Here is a 23,639-nt window from a genome sequence, read left to right as displayed (position 1 = left end):
GACTTGAAAAGGTGGGATGCCCTCCTGACCCTAGCGGGAAGGATACAGACAGTGAAGGTCAATATTCTCCCAAGGTTTTTGTTTTTGTTCCAGGCTCTCCCAATCTTTCTTACCAATACTTTTTCTTTTACAGGGTTGACAAGTTCATTTCTACTTTTGTTTGGGCAGATAATAGTCTTCGGGTTTGTAAGACGTTTTTGCAGAGGGACAGGCAGATTGCTTTGCCCAATCTGCTATGTTATGACTGGACAGACATTGATAAGGTGCGTGGGTGATTCGAAGATCCGGGATCTATTTGGGAACAAATGGAGGCGATTTTGTGCAAGGGGTCTAGTCTGAGGGCTCTGGTTACAATGTCACTTCCTCTTTCCCCAGATAGATTCTCTTCTAGTCCGGTGGCGATAGCTACCTTGCTGAATTGGAATCAGTTTATACAGCATTATAAGCTGAGTTCCATGTCTTTTCTGGTTCCGATCTGCAGAAACCATACATTTGTGCTGTCTGGCTTAGACTCATTGTTTAAGGCAGGGCGGAAGGGAGGGCTGGAGAGGTTTAGAGATATGATTTGTAGAGGGTAGGTTCACCGGCCTAGTCGAGCTACTGGAGAAGTTTCACCCCACGCGGGGGAATGTATTTAGGCTGCTTGCAGGTGCATGATTTTTTGCGCAAGGAACTCCCTTCATTTCCTGTGGTGCCATCGCCCTCGCTTATGGAAAGGATCCTGGCCATGAGTGAGCGAGGGGAGGGTATTATCTCGGAGGTTTATGGCGATGGAGCAAGTTTCGTTGGAGGAGGTAAAGAGGAAGTGGGAGGAAGGGCTGGGATTGGTCCTGAAAGGGGGTGGGATGTGGAATGAGACTCTGCACAGACTGTCTGTGAGGAGTCTGCACGTTCTCCCCGTGTCTGCGTGGGTTTCCTCCGGGTGCTCCGGTTTCCTCCCTCAGTCCAAAGATGTGCTGGTTAGGTGGATTGACCATGATAAATTGCCCTTAGGTTAGTGGGGTTACCGGTTTGCGAGGATAGGGTGGAGGTGTGGGCTTCAGTGGGGTGCTCTTTCCAAGTGTCGGTGCAGCCAAATGGTCTCCTTCTGCACTGTAAATTCTATGATCAACTTCACATCCTCGTGTGTGAGTTTAAGTCTGATCTAGTTTAAGGTGGTGCACAGGGTGCATCTGACTAGGGCGTGTAAATGTGGGTTCTTCCCGGGGGTGGAGGATTGGTGTGATTGGTGTTCTTGGGGACCAGCAAATCGCATGTTTTGGTCTTTCTTCAAAGCTTGTCAGCTTCTGCGTCTCCTTTTTCGATACGTTTTCAGGGATTTTGGGCATTCACAATACAGCCCCAACCGATCCTGTCCTTAAACTACACCCAGCCCAACTCCCCCGAACCCCTTCCCCACCCATTCAATTGGAGCCGTGCCGATTGGTGGCCATCTTTGGAGTGTCCAACCTGCCGGGCTGCATACAGGGACGTAAACGGATGTCTTAGCCTTCGCCTCGCTAATAGCAAGTTCTGTTTGAATGGAGGTCCCCAGTGCCTCCTAAATCCTCGGCTTGGTTGGGAGATTTGATGACATTTATACACCTGGAGAAGATTAAGTATGCATTAAGGGGGTTGTGGAAGAGTTCTACTCGAGGTGGCAGCCTTTCATCTTTTTTAGGGAGTTGGTTATCATTAGCGGTTGGGGGAGGGGAAGGGGTTTGTCTTCTTAGTTGGGTTAAGGGTTTGCTAAGGTTTTGTTTTCCTTATGGGAGGGAAAGGGGTTCGGGGGTCAGTCTGGGTGTCGGTTAAGGATCAGGTTGGGGTGTATTCTGGGTTTGGAAAGAAAAGTATATATATCTTTTAAAATCAAAGTCATTCATATTTTGTTTTTAATTCAAACAAATACCCATTTCCATTTGTTTCAATGCATTGACAAAACAGTCTTGTTTGCTTTGGAATTCTTGCTTCGCTTTGTTTTCTTAGAAAATTACCATTTATTGTCTTAATTACAAACAGATTAAAGACATTCTGAAAGGATCTCTGCGATTTAACCAGAGCCAGCTGGAGGCAGAGGAAAATGAAGAGATTACAATAGCAGATAACCATTACTGTTCCAATAGCCGAGGAGAAGTCGCAGAAGGTGAGAACAACAAGTTGCGGAATGCTGACAGGGAGATGCAGGCCACTGTGAAAAGAGCAGAGGTAAATTCATTCAACTGTCTACCTAACCTAAATGACTAAACATTGGAAGGTGCTACGTATGGATGTTAAAAGATAAATTCAGCTTCACCTCTGTGTTCAAAATGCAAATAATGTACCCTATTTTGGGCAGAAGTAAAGATTTTAATTTTCGTTATTATACTTGAAAGGGATTCCAGACTATTTATAGCTTAACATTTGTGTACAGTAAAATGATCATCTTTGTTTTTCAAAGACATGGCAGGAAACCTGCTGCTTTTCTGATAGCTGTACACGTTGATTGCTGTCTGTGAAAGAGGCACCTATAGTTACGCTTTTCACTGAAGTGAAGTTAATGGCATCTATCTGGAAGGAAACTGTAAAAAATGGTCTGCTCTCTAGAAAAGATTGCAGGTCAGATCCTAACGGCTGATCCATTAATAAATGGATTGTTGAAAAGGGATGAATAACAATTTCACATTTTTAATGTAACATTAGTAAGGACTTTTAGTGTTCATTTCAATAATGAGACTCAAATACATTGCAGGCATATGCAACCCCATCCCCTCCCATGGATTAAAAATAATCCTTTGATTCAACTCATCTTTTAACTCTCCCTTTGATAAGTGTTAAAATATAATTTTTCTTAATTCCCCTTTTCACTATAAATTTATCATTGAAATTGGACAGATCTGAAAATGTTGTCCTTATTCACCCTTGCAGAAATCATACAAGCTCTTTCATCATGTAATCCATAATCATCTACCCAGAATCACTGACTAGAGTTTCATTGTGATTCAGGATAATAGAGACAGACACTGATTGCTAGTGAAGTATATGCAGCAAGGTATATCATCCAATTTGCTGTTTACAGTGGGAAGTGTTTATGGAAATATTTGTGAGGCAAAAATTCTAATTTGTTTGTTAGTTTTCACCATAGCCTTAGTGGGTCCGTTGACATCTTCTTGCATCTTCTCTGGCTTTCTTCAAAACTCCCTCAGTCTTCCCTCAATGTTATCCACCTATCCAATTTTTCTTCTTTCTCTTCTGTTTTTAACCTCCTTTTATCCTTCAATTATTGCCAGGACAAGGCTATTGAGTCTTCATTTCCAGTATCCGTACTTGGCTCTCTTTCTTTCTCTAACTGTACTTAGCAACCGTTTTGATTCCAGAACTTCTACTCTGAATCTAACCCACTCATTTGCCTTTCTGTCCATCTTCAAAATTTGTTGTCCTCCTCTTGTCTTCCTCTTCAGAGCCCTGGGTGAGATGTAATCGGAAATCGACAAAGGCCAATAGTGGAGGGGGGGAAGCAGCTTTTAGCATGCAGATGGTTATGGCGGCTTTTCCCACCATATAATGCAGCACTTAGTACCAAATATTTTCATGCACATGTTCTACATTGTATCACTGGCAGTGCAGTCTCTGATTTGCCTGCCCCGCCATCACCTTAGTGCTGCAACCACTGTGGGGGGGGGGGGGGGGGGGGGGGCACACATTTAAAGGCTGTCCCAGGACAGAGCAGCCACACTTCGCAGTTTGCCAGGAAGTGATGGCTGCCAAGAAATCAGATCCCACATTTTCAGGCACCTGGAGAGATTGCTCTATGCTGTAGAGATCCGCAGTGGTATGCTGTACCTGCTCTGAGGAAGAAAACCAGCCAGCAAGGTGACAATGGTGGTCAGTACTAACACCCTGCAGAAGAGGACAGCGATACAGTGCAGGTTGAGGATCAAAGATCATCTCCATTCTTCCAGGGTAAGTCACTCATCACTTTCAACTTGCACATTCACACACCCATCACAAGGATCTTGCTCACTACTAGCTCAAAGGAAACCACCACTCGCTCTCCCACACCACATATTTATCTCCCCTACAGGCCATGTCCTCATCACTTTGTTGCTCCCACTTACCATATACACATGCCAGGCATTCTTATCATCTGCCCTGGCAAGAGCCTTGCTTACACTCTCTCCATCTGTTCTCATACATGAGATGCTGGCTCACAACAAGGGGGACAGATCCTAGATGGGTGGAATGAAACCAGAGCAGACGATGTTCACGGACTTCAGGGTCAGAACCATCCAGCTGGACGGGAGGACATTGTCCGCTCCTGTGCTGATGGTGAGGTCGGTGGCAAAAAAAACAAGTAATGATCCATCATTGCAACATCCATCTTTCAACAATGCTGTGAGTCACGTCTCCTGTTTCTCAAGCCCTTGCCATGCACTAATGAATGCTCCTTTCTTTCACAAGCACATCTGGGAAGCAGCCCAGGGAGTCCCGCCAGGTCCTCGATTTCAGCAGCACAGAGGGATTCATGGACCCCGAAATAGAACAGTCACAGCGTTCACCCACACCTGCCACCAGCACAGAGACACACGTCTTGGTGGGACTTAGTTTTAGAGAAACCTCAGAGTCACAATCTGGTGAGGCACATCACACTCTCAAAGCCATAGGGTGACCTCACTGGGAGGATTGCTGGAGGCCAGGAATCTGCTGGATCCCAGTCAGGTGACGAGCCTCTGGACTTGGTCATGCTTCCATTGCTGGAGCTCCAAAGTCGGAAAAATCAGGAAGGGATGTCAGCTATACTCCTCAGATTGAGAGACAGAATGGAGGAATCCATCCGTCTTCTGTCTGAGATGCTTGGGCTGACACAACAAGGTCAACACGGTGAGGGTGGTGGCTGCCATGGAGACCTTGGCGCAAGAACTTTGTCCTGTACTACTGCAGGACATGCATTCCATGGTGCAGGCACTTGCAGGGATCTGTTGGTGCCAACAACAGAGGACAGTGGGGCTTCTCGAGCTCATTCCAGCTGCCTATCTATCCCAAGGAGGAAGGCACCCATAGGGCGAGGATCAGCTGGGGCCATCCATCCAGGTGACTCCAGGAGTGCCCTGCCCATCCAAATCCCCTCTACTTGTGACCACTTTAGCTCCAGATCCACAGGCCATACAGCGGGACCCAAAAGCATGCCTGGCCCCCCCAGGGCTCGGCCCTCTACAGGACGCCCACCAAGGTCATCACAGACAACAGGGCGTGCAGACAGAAGGCTGACTCCACCTCTGCTGTGGATGTTGGGGATTCATCGTGATGGAGCAGCAAGGTTAGAAAAGTTGAGGGGATCTAGTTGCACAGCGTGGGTGCTAGTGTCAGGCACCTGTACATAGCATTCACCTCTGCATATAAACTTTCACTAATTTCACCCTTTCTATCGCTCTTTCTTCTGATGAGCTGTGTCCCTGTAGTCCCGACCTGAAAACCTGATTCCTACACCACACCAGGAAAAGGCAGGGTGCTCAGTTCAGGGATTCTTCCATGTGATTTGTGCAAGATTGCCAGAACATTGATATTGTCCGTTCACACTGACTGAACACGTCAGTCATGCCTGTATCTCATAGGGAATGAGGATGTCTCCCACAATGTACAGGGCTAGCGTCACTCATTCTAGTCATTGTCAATGTGTGCTTCCATAGAAGGAGGCTATTCAGCTTATCGAGTCTGCACCAACTCTCAGAAAGAGCACACCACCTCGGCCCACACCCCCGCCCCATCCCCACAACCCCACCCAATCTTTAGACCCTATGGGGCAATTTCTTTTGTCATGGTCAATCCACTTAATCTGAACATCTTTGGACTGTGGGAGGAAACCGGAGCACCCGGGAAAAACGCACTCAGACACGGAGAGAGCGTGCAGACGCCACACAGACACCCGAGGCCGAAATTGGCCTTGAGTCTCTGGTGCTGTGAGGAAACAGTGCTAACCCTGTGCCGCCTTGCACTCTGCACCTTTCAGATGCAGCTGAACCCCATCCTATCAAACTCAAGGGTTCAGTTTACAAAGGATGCAGTAAGATCAGGGAAAGTGAAACTTTCTCTGCTGCATCACCATGATATGACCGCAGTCACTGAGAACAAGAGAGCTGCCATCAGTCAGACATTCACAGACACTCTGTGAGAATCGATGAACTGTCACTACTGCAAGTCATCGTTGTTCTCCTGTAATGTAGGGTCTGTGTGCATCCACTGTATCTGCATGCAGGAGCCTTATCACAGAGAGTGCGAGCTGCCATCAGTCAGACGGGACAGTAATGCCCAAAGAAGCGATGTGGAGATAGTCGGATGTCCTCATTGGATGTTCTCATCACTCTCCATGAAGCTAGAGGCAATGAACGTGTCCTAAACTCGTTGTTTTGTCTGAACATCGCCATTGCCTCACAGCCAATATCCTCCCCCTCAAGGACCTCCTCAGCCTCATACCCTTCGAAGTCCTCCTCATTAGAGGAAACATGCCACTCCTCCAACCCAGTCCTCAGGCAGTTCCTCCCCTATTGCAGAGCCAGGTTGTGCAGTGTTCAGCGACCACGATGCGTGACCATCCTCTGCAGATTGTATTGCAGGGCTCCAACAGACCAGTCCAGGTACTGGAACCTCACCTTCAGCATTCCTATGGTCTGCTCCGCCAAAGTGCAAGTAGCAGCACAAGCCTTGTTGTATCTTGTCTCAGCTGCAATCTGTGCCCTCCGCACAGGCGTCATCAGCCACCCCCTCAATATATTGCACTTGTTCCCGAGGCACCGACCCTGCAACCTCTGTGGACCCTGAAACGTGTCAGGGATCTGGGAGTGGCTCAGAATTTAGGAGTTGTGCACACTCCCTGGGATGGAGCACACGTCTGCAGGATGTGTTTGGTGTAGTCACAGATCAGCTGAACATTCAGTGGATGGAAGCCCTTGTGGTTCACTGCTTGATACCGTGGAGATCTGAGTGCCACAGGAGTGCAGTCAATAAAGCCCTGCACCTGTGGAAAACCAGAGATTTGTGCAAAGCCCGTCGATCTGGAATCTTGGTGTGCCTGATCCTGGTCAAAGTGGACAAAGTTGTGTGCACTCACAAAGATTGCGTCTGTCACCTCCTGGATGCACCTGTGTGCGGACTCCTGAGAAATCCCATACAGATCACCTATAGAGCCCTGGAGGGGAGCCACTTGTATACAAATTGAGTGTTGCAGTAACTTTCAACGACACAGGCTATTGATATCTTCCATGTCCCCGTGTTGTCAAATCCTGCAGAAGGTAGCAGAGGTGACCAACTAGTTCTATGGACATGTGTAGTCTTCAGTGACAGTGGTCCTCTGAAATCTGCAGGTATGTTAGGCACCGTCTGCAGACACTAGTCTAGTGCGGTGCCTCTGAGTTCCATCCTCTGCTTGCGTAGCAAGGGCTGGCACTCCTACCTCGTTACCGTTCTGCTCTTGCCTTTGGTGAGCCTGGTGCCTCCTTTGATGTCATCTTGTCTCCTGCCTGCAAGCAGGAACAATGACAGCAAGATCATCAAGAGAAAGACTTGATGGTTAGCATTTGTCTCTTAAGGACCAGGCTTTGTTTATTCATCACCTTGAGTCAACCCCCCACCCCCCTGGAGTCACCCCCCCCCCCCAGTACCCTGGAGTTACCCCCCTCCCCCAGTACCCTGGAGTCACCCCCCCCCCCCAGTACCCTGGAGTCATCCCCCCCCCCCCAGTACCCTGGAGTTACCCCCCTCCCCCAGTACCCTGGAGTTACCCCCCCCCCCCCAGTACCCTGGAGTCACCCCCCCCCAGTACCCTGGAGTCACCCCCCCAGTACCCTGGAGTCACCCCCCCCAGTACCCTGGAGTCACCCCCCCAGTACCCTGGAGTCACCCCCCCCCCCCCAGTACCCTGGAGTCACCTCCCCCCCCCCCCCCCCCCAAGAACCCTGGAGTCACCCCCCTCCCCCCAGTACCCTGGAGTCACCCCACCAGTACCCTGGTGTCAAACCCCCCCCCAGTGCCCTGGTCACCCCCCCCCCCCCCCCCAAGTACCCTGGAGTCACCCCCCCCCCCCCCAAGTACCCTGGAGTCACCCCCCCCCCCCAGTACTCTGGAGTCACCCCCCCCAGTACCCCGGAGTCACCCCCCTCCCCAGTACCCTGGAGTCACCTCCACCCCCCAGTACCCCGTAGTCACCCCCCACCCCCCAGTACCCCGGAGTCACCCCCCAGTACCCCGGAGTCACCCCCCAGTACCCCGGAGTCACCCCCCCCACCCCCCCACCCCCCTGTACCCTGGAGTCACCCGCTTCCCCCAACATTTGTTACCTATTTCTAATTGCCCATGAGAAGGTGGTGAGCCACCTTTATGAACTGTTATAGTCCATACCATGTAGATATATATCCACAGTGCTGTTTGGAAGAGAGTTCCAGGTTTTTGACCCAGCCTCTGTGCAGTGGCTTATCATTAACTGAATTGTTTTGGTTCTTAATAAAAGCAAATTACTGCAGATGCTGGAATCTGAATCAAAGTTTTGACAAAGTGTCATCGGATTCGCAACGTTAGCTCTTTTCTCGCCCTACAAATGCTGCCAGACCTGCTGAGATTTTCCAGCATTTTCTCTTTTGTTGTTTTGGTTCTTGCTGTCTGTCAGGAACGATGTCAGTTGGCTGAACCATGATTCCATGATCTGGAGTCGTTAGCAGTTTTCCTTAGTTTGTCTCACTTTGCTGTGGAACTGTTGTCTTGACAGTGATAGAAACTTATATTTCAATGGTCGTTTCTCTCAACCACTGATATTCACTGATTTTTACTCGTAGGACTTTCAACTGGGGTGATAACACATATCTCTGTTTCATTTCCACCTTAAGAGCAATGTCTGTAACAAAGGTAGCCATTCCAAATTTATTCCTGGATTTTTTCCCAGATGTGTACTCCTGCTCCAAGATCCAAGAGACTCAGTGAAACTCTCTTTCTCTCTAAGAAGGAACAAAGAAAAATTGCCTCTGCTGACCTTCCTGTTTAATGTGTTCATCAGTGATGCAGTGGATGGAATTATATGTAACACAGACCTTTATATACCACATTAAGCATAAAGAATGGGAAAGTAATTCACAAATGGAAAAGATTGGGAAAGTGAACACCAAATCATGTGGGTGACCAGAAATATGGGTGTAAAGATGTTTTGAGAAGAGGAGACTAGATATGGATGGAAAGCTTTCTTCCCTGAAAGATGTTAGTGAACTAGATGGGTTTTTGTGACAACCATGATTATTTTGGGCCGTTTTTACTTCAGAATTATTTAATTAGTTCCCTGAATGGGATTTGGAATATTAACCAAGTCCAGTAACATAAACAATATGCTAGCATATCCTCAGAGTGATGTCAGCTATTTTTATATGCTCTTGGGATGTGAATGTCACTTGTAAGGTCAGCATCCTCAAACGCCCTCGAGTAGGCCGTGGTGAGTTGAATGGCTTCGTTTATTTTGGAGAAATATTAAACTTTCAAACATCTTTACAGCACATCGCCATCCTGCTGGTAAAGGAAAACTTTGACGTTGGATGCGTTTAGAATGCTGCATAACACCTCTAAACACTAACATGTACAACAAGTCTCGTTCAAAAAAATCCGCACCTAGAATGTAACTGAAGCCTCTGTGACATGAATACTTCACCCAATTGATTAAATATGTCAAAATTCAACCAGTGGTGCAAATTTTGCAGTGGCCAAAGAAAAAAAAGCATTACAGTATATGTTACAAAAGGGAATCTTACTAAATGCCTCAGTATCTTGATGTGATTTTACATAGATACATAGAAGATAGGAACTTTTGGCCCTTCGAGCCTGCTCCGCCATTCATCACGATCATGGCTGATCATCAAACTCAATAGCCTAATCCTGCTTTCTCCCCATAGCCTTTGATCCCATTCTCCCCAAGTGCTATATCCAGCCGCCTCTTGAATGTATTCAAAGTTTTAGCATCAACGACTTAACTTTCTTAACTTCAAATAGATTATTATACCAAATTTAACGAAAGCAAGGCGCTTCTTAGCTGAGCCAACCTGGAGAGAAGTAAATGACTCGACAAGGAGGTAGTGGAGAAGTTGATAGGTGAATTATGTTCTGATGCTCTGAAACTTACTTGGTGAATGGTGTGATCTTCTCACAGGCCAAAGACTAAGTCACCTGCTCTATTGGTCAGGAATTGGTAAGATTAGATGGCTTTAAAAAGCAGGATTTTAAAAAATGGGTAATCAGTCATTTTACAAGTTATGTACCATTGCTCAATTTTTCATAAACAATATTGTTGCATCAAAGGAATATCTTTTCTCGTATTGAAGGAATGAAATTTAATACAAAACAATGTAAGAAGATTCTTTGAGAAAAAAATGAAAAGCCAATGCACTCACTGAAGCAGCATTTCAGAGTTAAGATTGGCAGCAGAACATGAATAAAGGTGTGAGCAAGAGAAGTCGCATGTGGAATCCTGGGATTTAAATAAACAACATTAAACCTATGATCATAGAATCATCCCAATGATTCTAATACTAACCCTATCCAAATCATATGCATTGTTGTGCCAAAGTGCCCTATTTTAGGAATGGTGTCAAGATCATGGAAAAGGTAGAAAGGTGACTTACTACGACAATACCAAGAGTAAGAGGCTTTAATTAGGATATTCATTCAAGAAAACAGGTTTTCTTTCACCTGAGGGACATAAAATGAAGATTATGAGAAGAAATGAAAGAGGTCAGGAGATTAGATATTTTTAAAGAAGGTTGTTGCGCGTGTCCAGCAGCATCCATAATAAAGGAAATGGAGAACTAATTTAGAAAGAAAAATTTACCAGGCAATGGAAAAGGAGCAGTGGATTAGGACTCACTTTCAGTGAGCCAGTACAGATGTTATTGGACAAATGGCTTCCTACTGTGCAGTAAATTTCTTTGTGATCTTTGGCGAGGAGATTCATTTTAAAATGTTCGTAAGAGATGTTAGAGAAAAACTGAAGGACTTTTTACATCATCTCTTTATGACCAAAGATGGCTTCAAACCTGGCCAGTTAGAATTCTGCTTGAATATGCATTCATTTAGTTTCTAAAACACAGCCTGATTATGAAATACGTAACTTCTGGAATATTTTGTATTAATGTGGTGTCTGGAATGTAGGTTGTGTAAATACAGATGTAACATTTTGAAAATTAATTCAACAGCTGGGCGTGTTCATCAACTTAGTGCTCCCGGCCCTGGGTCACTGTCCGTGTGGAGTATTCACGTTCTCCCTGTGCCTGTGTGGGTCTCACCCCCATAACCCACCATTGGTGGGTTTTTTACGCAAAGAGTGGTGAGGCCCTACCTGCAACAGTAGTGAATTCGGCAACATTGAGGGCATTTAAAAGTTTATTGGATAAGCATATGGATGATAAGGGCATAGTGTAGGTTAGATGGCCTTTAGTTTTTTTTCCATGTCGGTGCAACATCGAGGGCCGAAGGGCCTGTACTGCGCTGTATCGTTCTATGTTCTATGTTCTAACCCAAAGATGTGCAGGGTACGTGGATTGGCCACACTAAATTGCCCCTTAATTGGAATTTTTGATTTTTTTTAACTTAGTACATCAATTTAATTTTTGATTTTTTTGAGTTTAAAGATTACATATGATTAATCAATAATATGTTCTCAATTTTTAAAAGATTTTTTAAAAATTATGTAATGGTTACAGCATTGAAGAAGGTCATTTGGCCTATTGTGTATGTACAAGGCGGCACGGTAGCACTATGATTAGCACAGTTGCTTCAAAGTGCCAGGGTCCCAGGTTCGATTCCAGGCTTGTGTCACTGTCTGTGTGGAATCTGCACGTTCTCCCTGTGTCTGCGTGGGTTTCCTCCGGACACACCAGTTTCCTCCCACAAGTCCTGAAAGACGTGCTTGTTAGGTGAATTGGACGTTCTGAATTCTTCCTCTGTGTACCCGAACAGGCGACGGAGTGTGGCGACTAGGGGATTTTCACAGTAACTTCATTGAAGTGTTAATGTAAGTCTACTTGTGACACTAATAAAGATTATTATTATTAACTCTCTGTGAGAGGCACTGAGATAGTCTCATTCCCCTGCCTTTTTCCCTTAGGCCTGCAAATCCTTTCCCTTCAGATACTATTTTCCTTTTGAAAGCCACTATTGAATCTGCCTCCAACACACTGTCAGGCAGTGCTTTCCAAATCCGAACCAATCATTGCATAAAAAATCAGTTTAAATCTGTGTTTTCTGGTTCTCAGCCCTTCATCCAATGGGAAAGGTTTCTCCCTGTCTTACACACCAGACCATTATCAAATCTCCTCTCAACCTTCTCTTCCCCAAGAAGAACAACTTCTCCAATATATCCTTGTATCTGAAGTCCCTCATCCCGGAACCATTCTCAAATCTTCTCTGCACCCTCTTCCATGCCTTGACATCCTTCATATATTTCTGTTCCGGACCTTTTACTAAGGTTCACCGTAAACTCCTTGCTTTTGGAGTTGGTGATCCACTATTCTTTAACTGTTGCCATATTTATTTCTAGGTCACGTCACTGACTTCCCTGAATTCAGATGGTAGAAGTTCAGATGACTACATCTTAGTTTCTAAAGAAGATGATGACTTGGCGCATGAGCACCCATCTGTAAAATTGGAAACGACAGGAGCTGAATCAGAGAAACATCAAATTGCACAGGTGCCTAACTCCTCTGAAGCAAATAGAAAACAAACACAACAATCTCCAGTTTTTTTTGACCCTCTGACCAGTGGAGCTCTGGGGTCACCATCCAGCAACTCCGAATCCAGTCCAGATGACGACAGTAGCAACAGCAAGGATTCTGATTTCACCATTGTCAGCCCACTGGACATCTGAATTTGTTTCCAGTCAGCATTGGCCTCCATGTTGGTAGAAAACCTATTATCTGCACGCTATTAAATTTCTGTATGGATTGCTTGACAACTGCAACACTCCTTTCTCAGTCTGAAAATTATATAAAGTTTATAAGGCTCCTTACAGTGTGTCCTTGTGACCTAATAATGTGTATTGGATTGTAGTTGAATGATGGATCATAGTTAAATAATGTGAATTTACATTTGGTGTCCATCTCATAGTCATGCCAGTTATTAGTTATCTTCATGCCTAAGGCGACCATATATTCCAAATTAAGTCTGGGAATATAAAGCTTGACATTCACCCACACAATCCCAGGCCATGGACAGCTCTCTGATCCAGCTCCCAGGATATCCCATTCCAGCCACTCTTCAGTAGTAGTTACCAGCGGACCCCAATACTTGTACATTTTGGCTCCTGAGCCATTTCTCAGGAAAACTGCATAACTTGCGAAGTATTCAGGAAATGATTAGGGCAGGGTGAACTCCAAGAATGCGCACTGCAGCCACAGAGCGAGATCTGTACATAAAGTCTCTGTACATAAAGCTTGCCCACCCTTACAACCAGTCAAAAAGAGGAGATTAATGACCCTTCCAACAATCAGAACCCAGACCTGCCCACTATATTAATCACCACAGGGTAGCTCATGTCATATGAATCTTGATTTGAACAGGCACAGCCTTTAATAGTTAGGGTATTCATGCGGGGATGAATTTCATGAACTGGGGGACTCTTCAGGAACATTTACTGGGACGATACATTATCTCATCCAGGACCTGTCCTCAAAAGTGAGGATATATGGTCATCTGACATTAACCTTCTGTCCCAAATAGTTCTAACTGCTTAGTAACCATTTTAACACTTCAGAGTTTAATTTTACTAAATGGACTTCCTGCTTGACATGTCCTGTAATCTAAATATTGATATGAAGGCTGTGAATATCGATGTTGATTAAAAACCTGTCAGGCAGAATGTGTCTATCTCACCTGGCAGCAATGGGAGTTTTCTGTATGGGGCTGAATGGGGCTCGTAGGGAGGGTTTACTGGTGGGAAGTCGAAGGGAAAGGCAGGGGCTAGCTTTCAGTGCCTCCATCCCCTGAGGCTCTGACTACCAGTGAATGAGGGGCCTCCCCTGACAAGGACGCAAGCCAACACAATAGGGTTTTTTGCGTGGCCTTTGGGAGGTAAAGCCAAGCCATATGAGCCCCGTTTAATCCCTGAGCCAACAAATTCCGGTGGGATCAGTGGTAATTGGTGTTAAGTGGCTCATTCATGAGCCTAATTGACATACTGGCAGGCAGGATTCCCGGATCAGGCACTTCCCCACTGATTAATTAACTGGGGACCATTTTTGATGCCGAGAATCTGCTGCAGGTACTCACAACTGATACTTCCACCCCCAGGATCATGCCCGCTTCTTCGGACACAATTGAATTCTGTCAGTAGCTTCAAAGGCTGAAACTGGTGTGGATATTTCTAATAATAAAGTAAGATATTTCAGGATAAAGAAGATATTTATCAATTCTGGTATCTCCGACTCTGTGGTGGCATTTTGAAATGCTGGGGAAGTATTAATGTCTAATCCTTCTGACTGCTGTAGAAGTGATGTGGTCATGAACATATAATACTGGAGTACATGAGCCTTTTATTCACTGTAGCTATCCCTTAGTAATGGAAATGCAATAAATTCTTTGCACCTGGTAATGATTAAACAATGAGCTTAGACTAATGCTATTTTATTAATCTGCCAAGTTGGTCTGGTGTCTTTGTGGCTTTGTTGCCTTTATGCTAATTGCTGATTGATTGCATCAGCAATATTGCACTGAAATGGGTGTTTACATTGTGCTTCCAATTTTACAATATGGAAATGGTGTCTTTTTATTCAACTGCTGTATCTCATGTATGTGCCCATACCTAGGAGCATTTTGCAAAGCTAGGAAGTGGGAATTTAATAAAACGCAAGTCAATATTGTTGAATAATTAGTCAAAAAGTAGCTGCCTGAATATTTTATACTGTTTCTACTCTGAGAACCTGCTTCCTGCTACAAAATGATTATAGTAACGCAGATATCCCTGCATTTAAGAGTTTGTGTTCCTACAAGTTACTTTTCTGCAATGTTTAATTTGTATTTCATACATGTATGATGTCTGGTGTATAACTGAGTAATCACGGGAATTTACTGTACCAACATTCACTGTAGTGATTAGGTATAAAATTGCATTTACTATGAGATCTCAAATGTTTAGTGAACCACCCACAAACTTCTTAGAATGTACACCAAATGCTGTAACCAAATTATGTGCTTATTGAAGTATTGGCCTGTTATATAGGAAGTGATGTCTTTAAACCAAATTGTCAGGTGAAGACTCTTGTTTAGAGAATAGGCTTAGATTAATGCATAATAGATCATAGAATGATTACAGCATGGAAGTAGGCCATTCAGCCTGTCATACCCATGCTGGTCATCTGACAGAGCAATTCATCTAGTGCCACTTCCCTGCCTTTTCATGTTAGCCCTGAAAACTTTTCATTTCCAGATAAAGATTCTATCCCTTTGTGAAAGCACGGTGGCACAAGTGGATAGCACTGTGGCTTCATAGCGCCAGGGTCCCAGGTTCGGTTCCCCGCTGGGTCACTGTCTGTGAGGAGTCTGCACGTTCTCCCCGTGTGTGCGTGGGTTTCCTAAGGGTGCTCCGGTTCTCCAACAGTCCAAAGATGTGCAGGTTAGGTGGATCAGCCATGCTAAATTGCCTTTAGTGTCCAAAAAGATTAGATGGGGTTATTGGGTTACGGGGATAGGGTGGAAGTAAGGGCTTAATGTGGGTCGGTGTAGACTCGATGGGCCGAATGGCCTCCTTCTGCACTGTATGTTCTATGTACTAAAGCCTTGATTGACACTGCTTCCACCATACTCTCAGGCAGTTCATTCCAGATCCTAACCACAAGCTTTTCCTTGTGTCATCCTTTTCCCTCTAGTTCTTGATGCTTCCACTAATAGGAACTGTTTCTCTCTATCTACTTTGTCCAGACCCCTCATGATTTTGAACACCTCTATCAAATCTCTCAACTTCCTCTTCTCCAGGGACAACAGTCCCAACTTCACCAGTCTTTGTACATAACTGGAGTTCCTCACTCTGGAACCATTCTCATAAATATTTTCTGCACCCTCTCTGATGCCTTCATAGTCTTCTTAAAGTCTGGGGCCCAGAACTGCCCAGGTTGAGGCTAGAGCAGTGTTTTAACATAACCATACTCACTTTTGTACTCTGTTTCAATTGATAAAGCCCAGGATGCCAAATGCTTTACAAACCGAGCTCTCAACCTGTCCTGCCACCTTCAATGATTTACATATGATCATACAAATTAAGAGCAGAAGTGGGCCATTTGGCCCTTGAACCTTCTCTGCCTAAAATTAAGATCGTCGCCGATCTGATTGTCTCAGTGCCACTTTCCAACCTAACCCTTGATACCCTTTGGTAAAGATAATGGAAAATATTAATTTAATACCTCAGCTATTCTCCCTGCCTCTATGATCAAATCCTTTTGGTGGTCCCTCATCGTCCCATTCCCTCTTTTCACCTTTTGTACTATTTATGGGCGGGATTCTCTGCCCCGCCGCATCACATTTCTGCCCCGACCGGCCGGCGGGATTCTCCGTTACGTCGGCCGGTCAATGGGGTTTCCCATTGTGGGGCAGACCCACACTGTCGGGAAACCCTGGGGCAATGGCAGAACGGAAAATCATGCCGGCGGAGAATCCTACCCTATATGTCGATAGTAGACTTTTGGATTCTCTTTTATGTTAGCTGCCAGCTACGTTGCCTTTGCTTCTCTTATTTGCTTTTTTAATTTCACTTTGAACCTTCAATATTTGGTGTGGTCCTCAATTGTGTTATCGACCTAACATCTATTATAGACACAAAATAAAAATTAAATACTGCGGATGCTGAAAATCTGAAAGAAAAGCAGAAAATGTTGGGAAGACCCTGCATATCCGACCGCATCTATGGAAAGAAAAACAGAGTAAACGTTTTGCATCCATATGACCCTTCACCCTCCAAGGTGCTCTGTAGAATTGAGTGACATTATTTACCTTTGCACTATTCTGAATTCACATCTGCATCTGGAGAAACACCTCTCTGCTCCCCCCAAACTATTGAATCTCATAACTATTGCTCTTTCAGTATTGTACCTCCCTACCCAGCTGAGTCAGCTGTGGCGCTATGAAATTGACTGTCTGCCGACCCCAGATGAACCACGGGTATTCAAATTGAATGCTGATGGGCAAGTGAGGTACGTTATGGACTCCTGTACTACCTCCTTGGTCCTTTTTGATTAATTGGTGGTTAGCCATTCCTTTATACCTGCACATTCTTAGCCTGCAGTGTGACAACATCTGTAAAGGTTGTGCCCACAAAGCTCTCAACCTCATGGTGGCACCGCATTGATGCCAGTTATGCTTAAGCTCTGAAATCCTGAACTGAAGCAGCTACAGATGGAGATACTTCCTGCACATAAGGTTATCCATGACATAAAATGTCCTGGAGTTCCCACATGAAGCAGGATGTGCACTCCAGAGATCAGAGTGTCTCGTTATTCCTCTATTAGATAATAAAACATACTACTCAAAAAGGACCCACCATGTACTTCACATCTGTCTTAAATATTGAGAAGTTAATTGAAATGCTTTACTTCCCTTATTATGAAACAAATAATATCTCAGCTCCTCTAATTTCCGAACTTGAAAGAAAAGGAAAGAAAGCAACTCACAAGCCAATCAACTCATAGCCTTGTGATTTTTTTTCTTTCTCAGTTCTCTTTCTCAGTTCAGTGATCCTGACCTGTTGCACGCTCCTCTCGGCCTGCTTCACAGTGATCATGACATGCTGCAGTCTCATTCCAGCTTACAGGAGTCCTTATGTACTGTGCGAAGACAAAACCATACTCTCCACTTGTATTTGTTTCTAAACTGCAGAACATGGTTTCACCCCGACTTATGATGGGGTCTGCTAATGAAGCAGAACATGTTTAATGATCTGATATATTGCTAACCCAATAAATAAAATAATGATAAAATCATAACTCACACTTGACTTATTTCAGCAGGCTGCTTTTAAAGGGTATTAGTGTCTATAATATTGAGGCCCAAACAGTAAAACATGATAAACTGAGAAAATAGCTAAATATATCCTTTTTTGGATTCTATACATTTTATTTATTCTCCTAAAATAAATTAACACACCTCACCACAGATAAAGATTCCAAGCAGACGATGTTTTAATTTGTTCACAATTTGTGGGCACCGCTAGTAAGTCCTGCATTTGTTGCCAGTCCCTAGTTGCCATTGTGCTTTTGTCAACTACTGCAACTCACATGGCGATGGTAGATGCACCACCACTGTTATGAAGATTTATGAAATGTCTCCCTGATACCAGAAATGATGTAGCAACATCACCTATACCAGACCAAATTAATCAATTGCTTCATAAACTACTGATTAAGAACAACTTTGTACTTAATTAGGACATCTTGAAAAAATAATAAACTCCTAACAATGAAGTGCAATTGGTATGCAAGTGGACCAGTCTGCACACAGTCCCGAAGTTAGAAGATGGCACGTGTCAAGTTCAACTGATGGTGATGCTTGTGATAGAGGTAAAAGTAGTCACAAGGTCAATCGGATCTCTGCACGTTAATATTACGTTTTCCTTTTTTAAAGGTTTCCATTTTGACAAATAACGTAACGAAACCAAGGAAATGATACAGCCCAACAAAAATGTTACAACATGTATAGATATAGAAGGGGGCAGGAGAACGACAACATAGCTGGTCCAGCACAATCATTAGACTCAACTTGGTGCCTCGATACACACCATCAGAGAACCAGGGAGAGAAGGATAAGGCCATGAAAACATGGTAAATTGGTACACACAGCACTTCCGGTAATGTCATGTAAGAGCAGGACGCGTGAAAAATGGCTCCCGACTGGGTCTTTGTTTTTGATTCCTTTTACCTGATTTTTCAGGGGTTTTGGTGTTCAAGCCAAGTTTGTTGAGTAGGTGGACTCTTTCCTAACTGTGGGATGTTGAAATCGTCGACGAAGCAGCCCCAACACTGAGAAGGCTCAAGAGGGTAGCCCACCAAAGGCAGGTGAAGGAGGGAAGATGGCCACAATGCCCATTACACCAGACACATTGGCCATGGTAATGGCACAGGAGCTTGAGCAATTTGGCAAAATGATGGGCAGGCAGTTTGAGCGCCAGGGCATGGAGATTAAGGAATCTTTTAAGGCCACTGTTGAGGAGACTTTGGGCCTGATCCGTGAACAGTTGATGAGAACCTCAAACATGGTGCAAACACAAGGTGAGGCGTTGAAGGGAGTGGAGGAGGACTTATCACAACACGAGGACCAGTTTACCTCACTAGAAGCGGAGTTGCAGCTCATGGTGGAGAGTAATAAAGGCCTGAGGTCGGTAATAAAAAGGGTATTATTATGTTTTGTTTGGAGAGGATTTTGCGGGGACTTGGGCATGATAGTGAGTGAAGGGACATGTTTGAGGGGATATTGGAGGGAGATCATGGATGGTGGTCATTTTGCTAGAGAGAGAGAGAGACGGGGGGGACAGCAAATGGGAGTGGAGTGGTGGAGAGAGAGGCTGTGGCCTGTTGGGCCATATCGGGTGGGGCACAATAGGTCTAGCTGTTTATTTGTGGGGGGGATGGGTAATGATGCAGTTCCAGGCAGTCTGTGGTCCTGGTAGTGGGGGGGGGGGGACAGGAACCAACAGTGACGACGGAATTTTCTTTGTCTCTCCCTAGGGGTGGAGCTGGTGGTCATCTTGGGTGGGCCTGGGACCTAAGAACCATAGAATTTACAGTGCAGAAGGAGGCCATTCGGCCCATCAAGTCTGCACCGGCCCTTGGAAAGAGCACCTCCCCAAGCCCACACCTCCATCCTATTCCCAGTAACCCCACCCTACCTTTTGGACACGAAGGGCAATTTAGCATAGCCAATCCACCTAACCTGCACATCTTTGGACTGTGGGAGGAAACCGGAGCACCCAGATGAAAACCACCCAGACACATGCAGAACGTGCAGACTCCGCATAGACAGTGACCCAAGCTGGGAATCAAACCTGGGACCCTGGTGCTGTGAAGCAACTGTAGTAACCACTGTGCTATGTGCTGCCCCTAATTGTGGCAGGAATATTGCATTAAAGTGAAAATAGCTGATTCGAGGGGGAGGGGTGGGTGAGACACCCCCAAGAAAGTTGATCACCTGGAACGTGGGGGGGTGGGGGCTATGAAGAGGGCAAATGTATTTTCCCATTTAAAGGGTTTGGGGGCCAATGTGGCGTTCCTGTAAGAAACTCACCTGGGAGTATGGGACCAGATCAAGTTGCTGAAGGTCTGGGTGAGCCAGGTCTTTCACTGTAGGTTTGACAGTAGGGAACAGGGGTGGCGATTCTGGTTCGCAAGAGGGTTTGTTTTCAGGCTGTAGTGTCACAGGCAAGTGACCACTCGGAAGCAACAACTGTAGAAAAAGTTAGATTTATTTCCTTATATACTTACACCTTCTACTGCCTGAAGGGGAAATCCATATGGAGGCAGGACCATGGCCAGCGGGCCATTCCCAGGGGTGAAGTAGGGGAGGGGGGGAGGAGGTGAGGAGGTTTTGGCGTTCCTGGAACTATTTGCATTGCTTTGCTAACTTCTCGATATCTCCATCTATTCCGGGCCACCACACAAAGCTTCGGGCCAACATTTTGATTTTAGAGACTCCTGGCCATTCTCAAGGATGTATTGGCACAGCTGGTGGGCCCTTCTGATTTTCCTGACATGGAGCGTAGCACTGGGCCACCTTCTTGATGTCCGAGTCTATCCCAGACCACCAGACTTGGCTGCGGGAAGCACCTTCATCTTGAATACCCCTGGGTGTCCATTGTGGAGGTTTTGCAACAGGAGTTCCCGACCACGTTCCGGGACAACCATCCCTGTCCCCCACAATGAGACGCTGTCCTCTACGCTTTGTCTTATAAGCCTACAGATTGTCAGGCAAAGGTCTGTGTTGACCCCCATACTGGACCATGTCCCGGACCTGCGATAGCTGCGGGTCCATCTGGGTCCGCTATTTTATGCGAGCAGCCATGACTGGCAAGGAATCCATGAAGTGGAGGGTCATTACTACCTCTGTGGCCAAGGCGGGAACCGGTAGTTGTAGCCCTCTAAAATGGACACCAGTCTGCAAAATGGAGAACTGCTAAGACTGCAGGGAAAAACAGCCATAGTAAGGACAACCAGCTTGCAGAAGCTTTCAACAGTGAGACACTCGTAAAAACCGGTTTCAAGGCAGGTGCAGAGTTTCAGCCAAAGGTGTAAATGGGAAACCAATCTGCATAGTAATGAGGTGATCCCGGCCCAGGCCTAGATACAATAGAAACATTTTAAGTATCGATTGATACTTTCTATAGCCACCCAGACAGAATGGCGCCAGAGAACCCAGGTCAATGACCCCTAGGAACCGCCCCCGCCATCGAGGAACGACTCCAGGATAGGGGAATTCGAATGATATCGATTGGGAAAGACCCAATCGATACCTAGCAGGTGAAGGAGCCCGCCCCAAGGGGCACGGACCTCTAGGACCTATAAAGAGAAGGTCAAGCACATGATTCGGTCTGTTGCTTCCAGACTCCGGCCCAGATCTGTTGCATCCTGACTCTGACCCCAGCCTCCAGATCCTGTCTTTCATCACCGGCCGTTGAGCATCAGCCATCTTTCAGTAAGTGCCAAAACAACGATCGCCACGTGACCCAGGCATTGCTTATACTCTTACCGACTATTAGTGAACAGAAGGTGCAGTCCAGAAAGGAACAAAGGCCTTGTCCCCTGACCTTGCTGGTTCCTACTTAGATAAGTATTTAGTCGTTTAATAGTAGAAATAAGTATTAGTCTTTTAGCGTGTGCATGAGTATTTATTATATCTGTTATAATAAACACTAATTGTTTAGACTTACTGATCGGTATTAAGACATTGCTTTGAACTTGACCTTGATAACTTGTGACGGTGTCTCTAACAGCACCTGGCGACTCTTGAGCATAGATATCGATACAGAGCCAAACCAGTGTTAAGCACATGTCCTTTAAACGGAGGCGTGTTAATCACACTAACAGTAGAACGAGCAACATAGTTTTTTGGAGAGGGGCAGGTGACTCAATGCGTCGGCATGTGGGATCTGTGCGCCCGGGCGGTGTTCCAGCGTGTATTCATACACTGCTTAAAATAATGCTCACCGCTGGACCCTGGCAGACGCAATCGGGGGATCACTCGATCCTCTTTGAATAGCTCGTGTAAAAGTTTGTGGTCGGTTTAGATCGTAAATGCGTGGTCGTAGACATACTGTTCGAACCTCCTTACACCAAATACAACAGCCAGGTCCTCCTTCTCGATTTGGGCCTAGTTCCACTCAGCATTGGCTAGTGTGCATAATGCGAAAGTTATCGGTCGTTCCGACTGGCCGGGCATCTGGTGTGCGAGAACGGCTCCTCCGCCGAAGGAGAAACGGCACACGTCAGGAGAAGTGGTTTATCTGTCAAAGTGTGTCAACAGCTTCTCGGAGGTCAACTGCCGTTTGACCTCTTGGAACACCTTCTCGTGTGGGGCATTCCATTCCCACTGGTGTCCTTTTCTTGACAATGTTGGAGCGGGCTAAACAGTGTGGCCAATTTGGGGATGAATTTCCCGCAGTAGTTGATAAGTCCTAAAAAGGAATGGAGTTTGGTGGGCCTTGAGGAATGGGAGCCTGCCAGATGGCCCGTACCTTGTTTTCCATTGGCTGAAGCCCCTTCCTGTCAACCCGGTACCCTAAATAGGTGACATAGGGCACGTTAAAAACGCACTTCTCTCTGTGGAGGTGGACGGCGTCCTATTCTAAACGCCAGAGGGCTTTGGCCAGGTTCACCAAATGTTCTTTTTCCGAGGCCCCAGTAATGAGTACATCATCTAGGTACATGGCCACCCTGAATAGGATGCTTTCCATCACCCGAAACCCAAACAGGCAGTCTGCTGTATTTGTACAGCTCTCTGGGTGTTTACTCCGAGAGTCAGGGTGGTTGACTGGGTGGTTACCTCCGAGAGTCAGGATCCAGGACCAGATGCAAGTACGCATGGCTCATGTGGAGCTTCATGAGCATTGTTTTCCTGCTGAGCTTGGCAATAGGTCCTCGATGAGTGGGACAGGGTAATGGTCAAGGCGAGAGACCCGGTTCACTTTTTTTTCATTTATGGGATGTGGGAGTCGCTGGTTAGACCAGTATTTATTGCCCAGCTCTAGTTGCCTTCAGCAAAAACGCCTGGAAACTTTGCCAGCCCACCTTGTGGGCCATGGCAGTACATGTGGCAGACATGTTGTCGGTCCAATTTTAAGTGGCGCTACCACCAAGAGCAAACATGCCATCTGGTCCCGTATACCACGGTCTCATGGGTGGTTCCCTCAATGGCCAAATTCATGTTCCATTTTGAGAATGAGGTTGACAAAAAGATATATAACAAAGTTATCAAAATGTTTGACAGGCATTGTGACCTTCAGATAAAACTTTCGAATGATACATATTTCGGAAAAGAGTCCAGGTGAATCACTTGACTGTTTTGTTACAGATCTCCGGCTCAAAGCGCAGACCTGTAATTTTTCCATTTTATTAGACTCCCTTTGCGTGATTAGGTTGTATTTGGTGTAAAAAATGAAAAGCTGTGTGGAAAATTACTCTGATAATTCAAGCTAA

At 45.6% G+C, this 23,639-nt stretch overlaps 1 protein-coding gene across 3 annotated transcripts in view; it reads left to right on the top strand.

The window, feature by feature from the left end:
* The window catches only part of tbc1d5 (TBC1 domain family, member 5), a 604,945-nt gene extending 592,104 nt beyond the window's left edge, over window positions 1–12,841 (top strand). For all 3 annotated transcript variants that reach the window (XM_038797832.1, XM_038797833.1, XM_038797834.1), the window contains 2 exons: window positions 1,999–2,184; window positions 12,515–12,841. In XM_038797832.1, the coding sequence (XP_038653760.1) occupies window positions 1,999–2,184; window positions 12,515–12,841 (513 nt within the window). The remainder of the gene's footprint in view (window positions 1–1,998; window positions 2,185–12,514) is intronic.
* Window positions 12,842–23,639: the final 10,798 nt, after the last annotated feature.

This window comes from Scyliorhinus canicula, chromosome 5, assembly GCF_902713615.1.
Source record: "Scyliorhinus canicula chromosome 5, sScyCan1.1, whole genome shotgun sequence".
In the NCBI taxonomy this organism is placed as follows: Eukaryota; Metazoa; Chordata; class Chondrichthyes; order Carcharhiniformes; family Scyliorhinidae; genus Scyliorhinus; species Scyliorhinus canicula.
The sequence above is the reverse complement of the archived record's forward strand: the minus strand, read 5'-3'. Positions and strand labels throughout refer to the sequence as shown.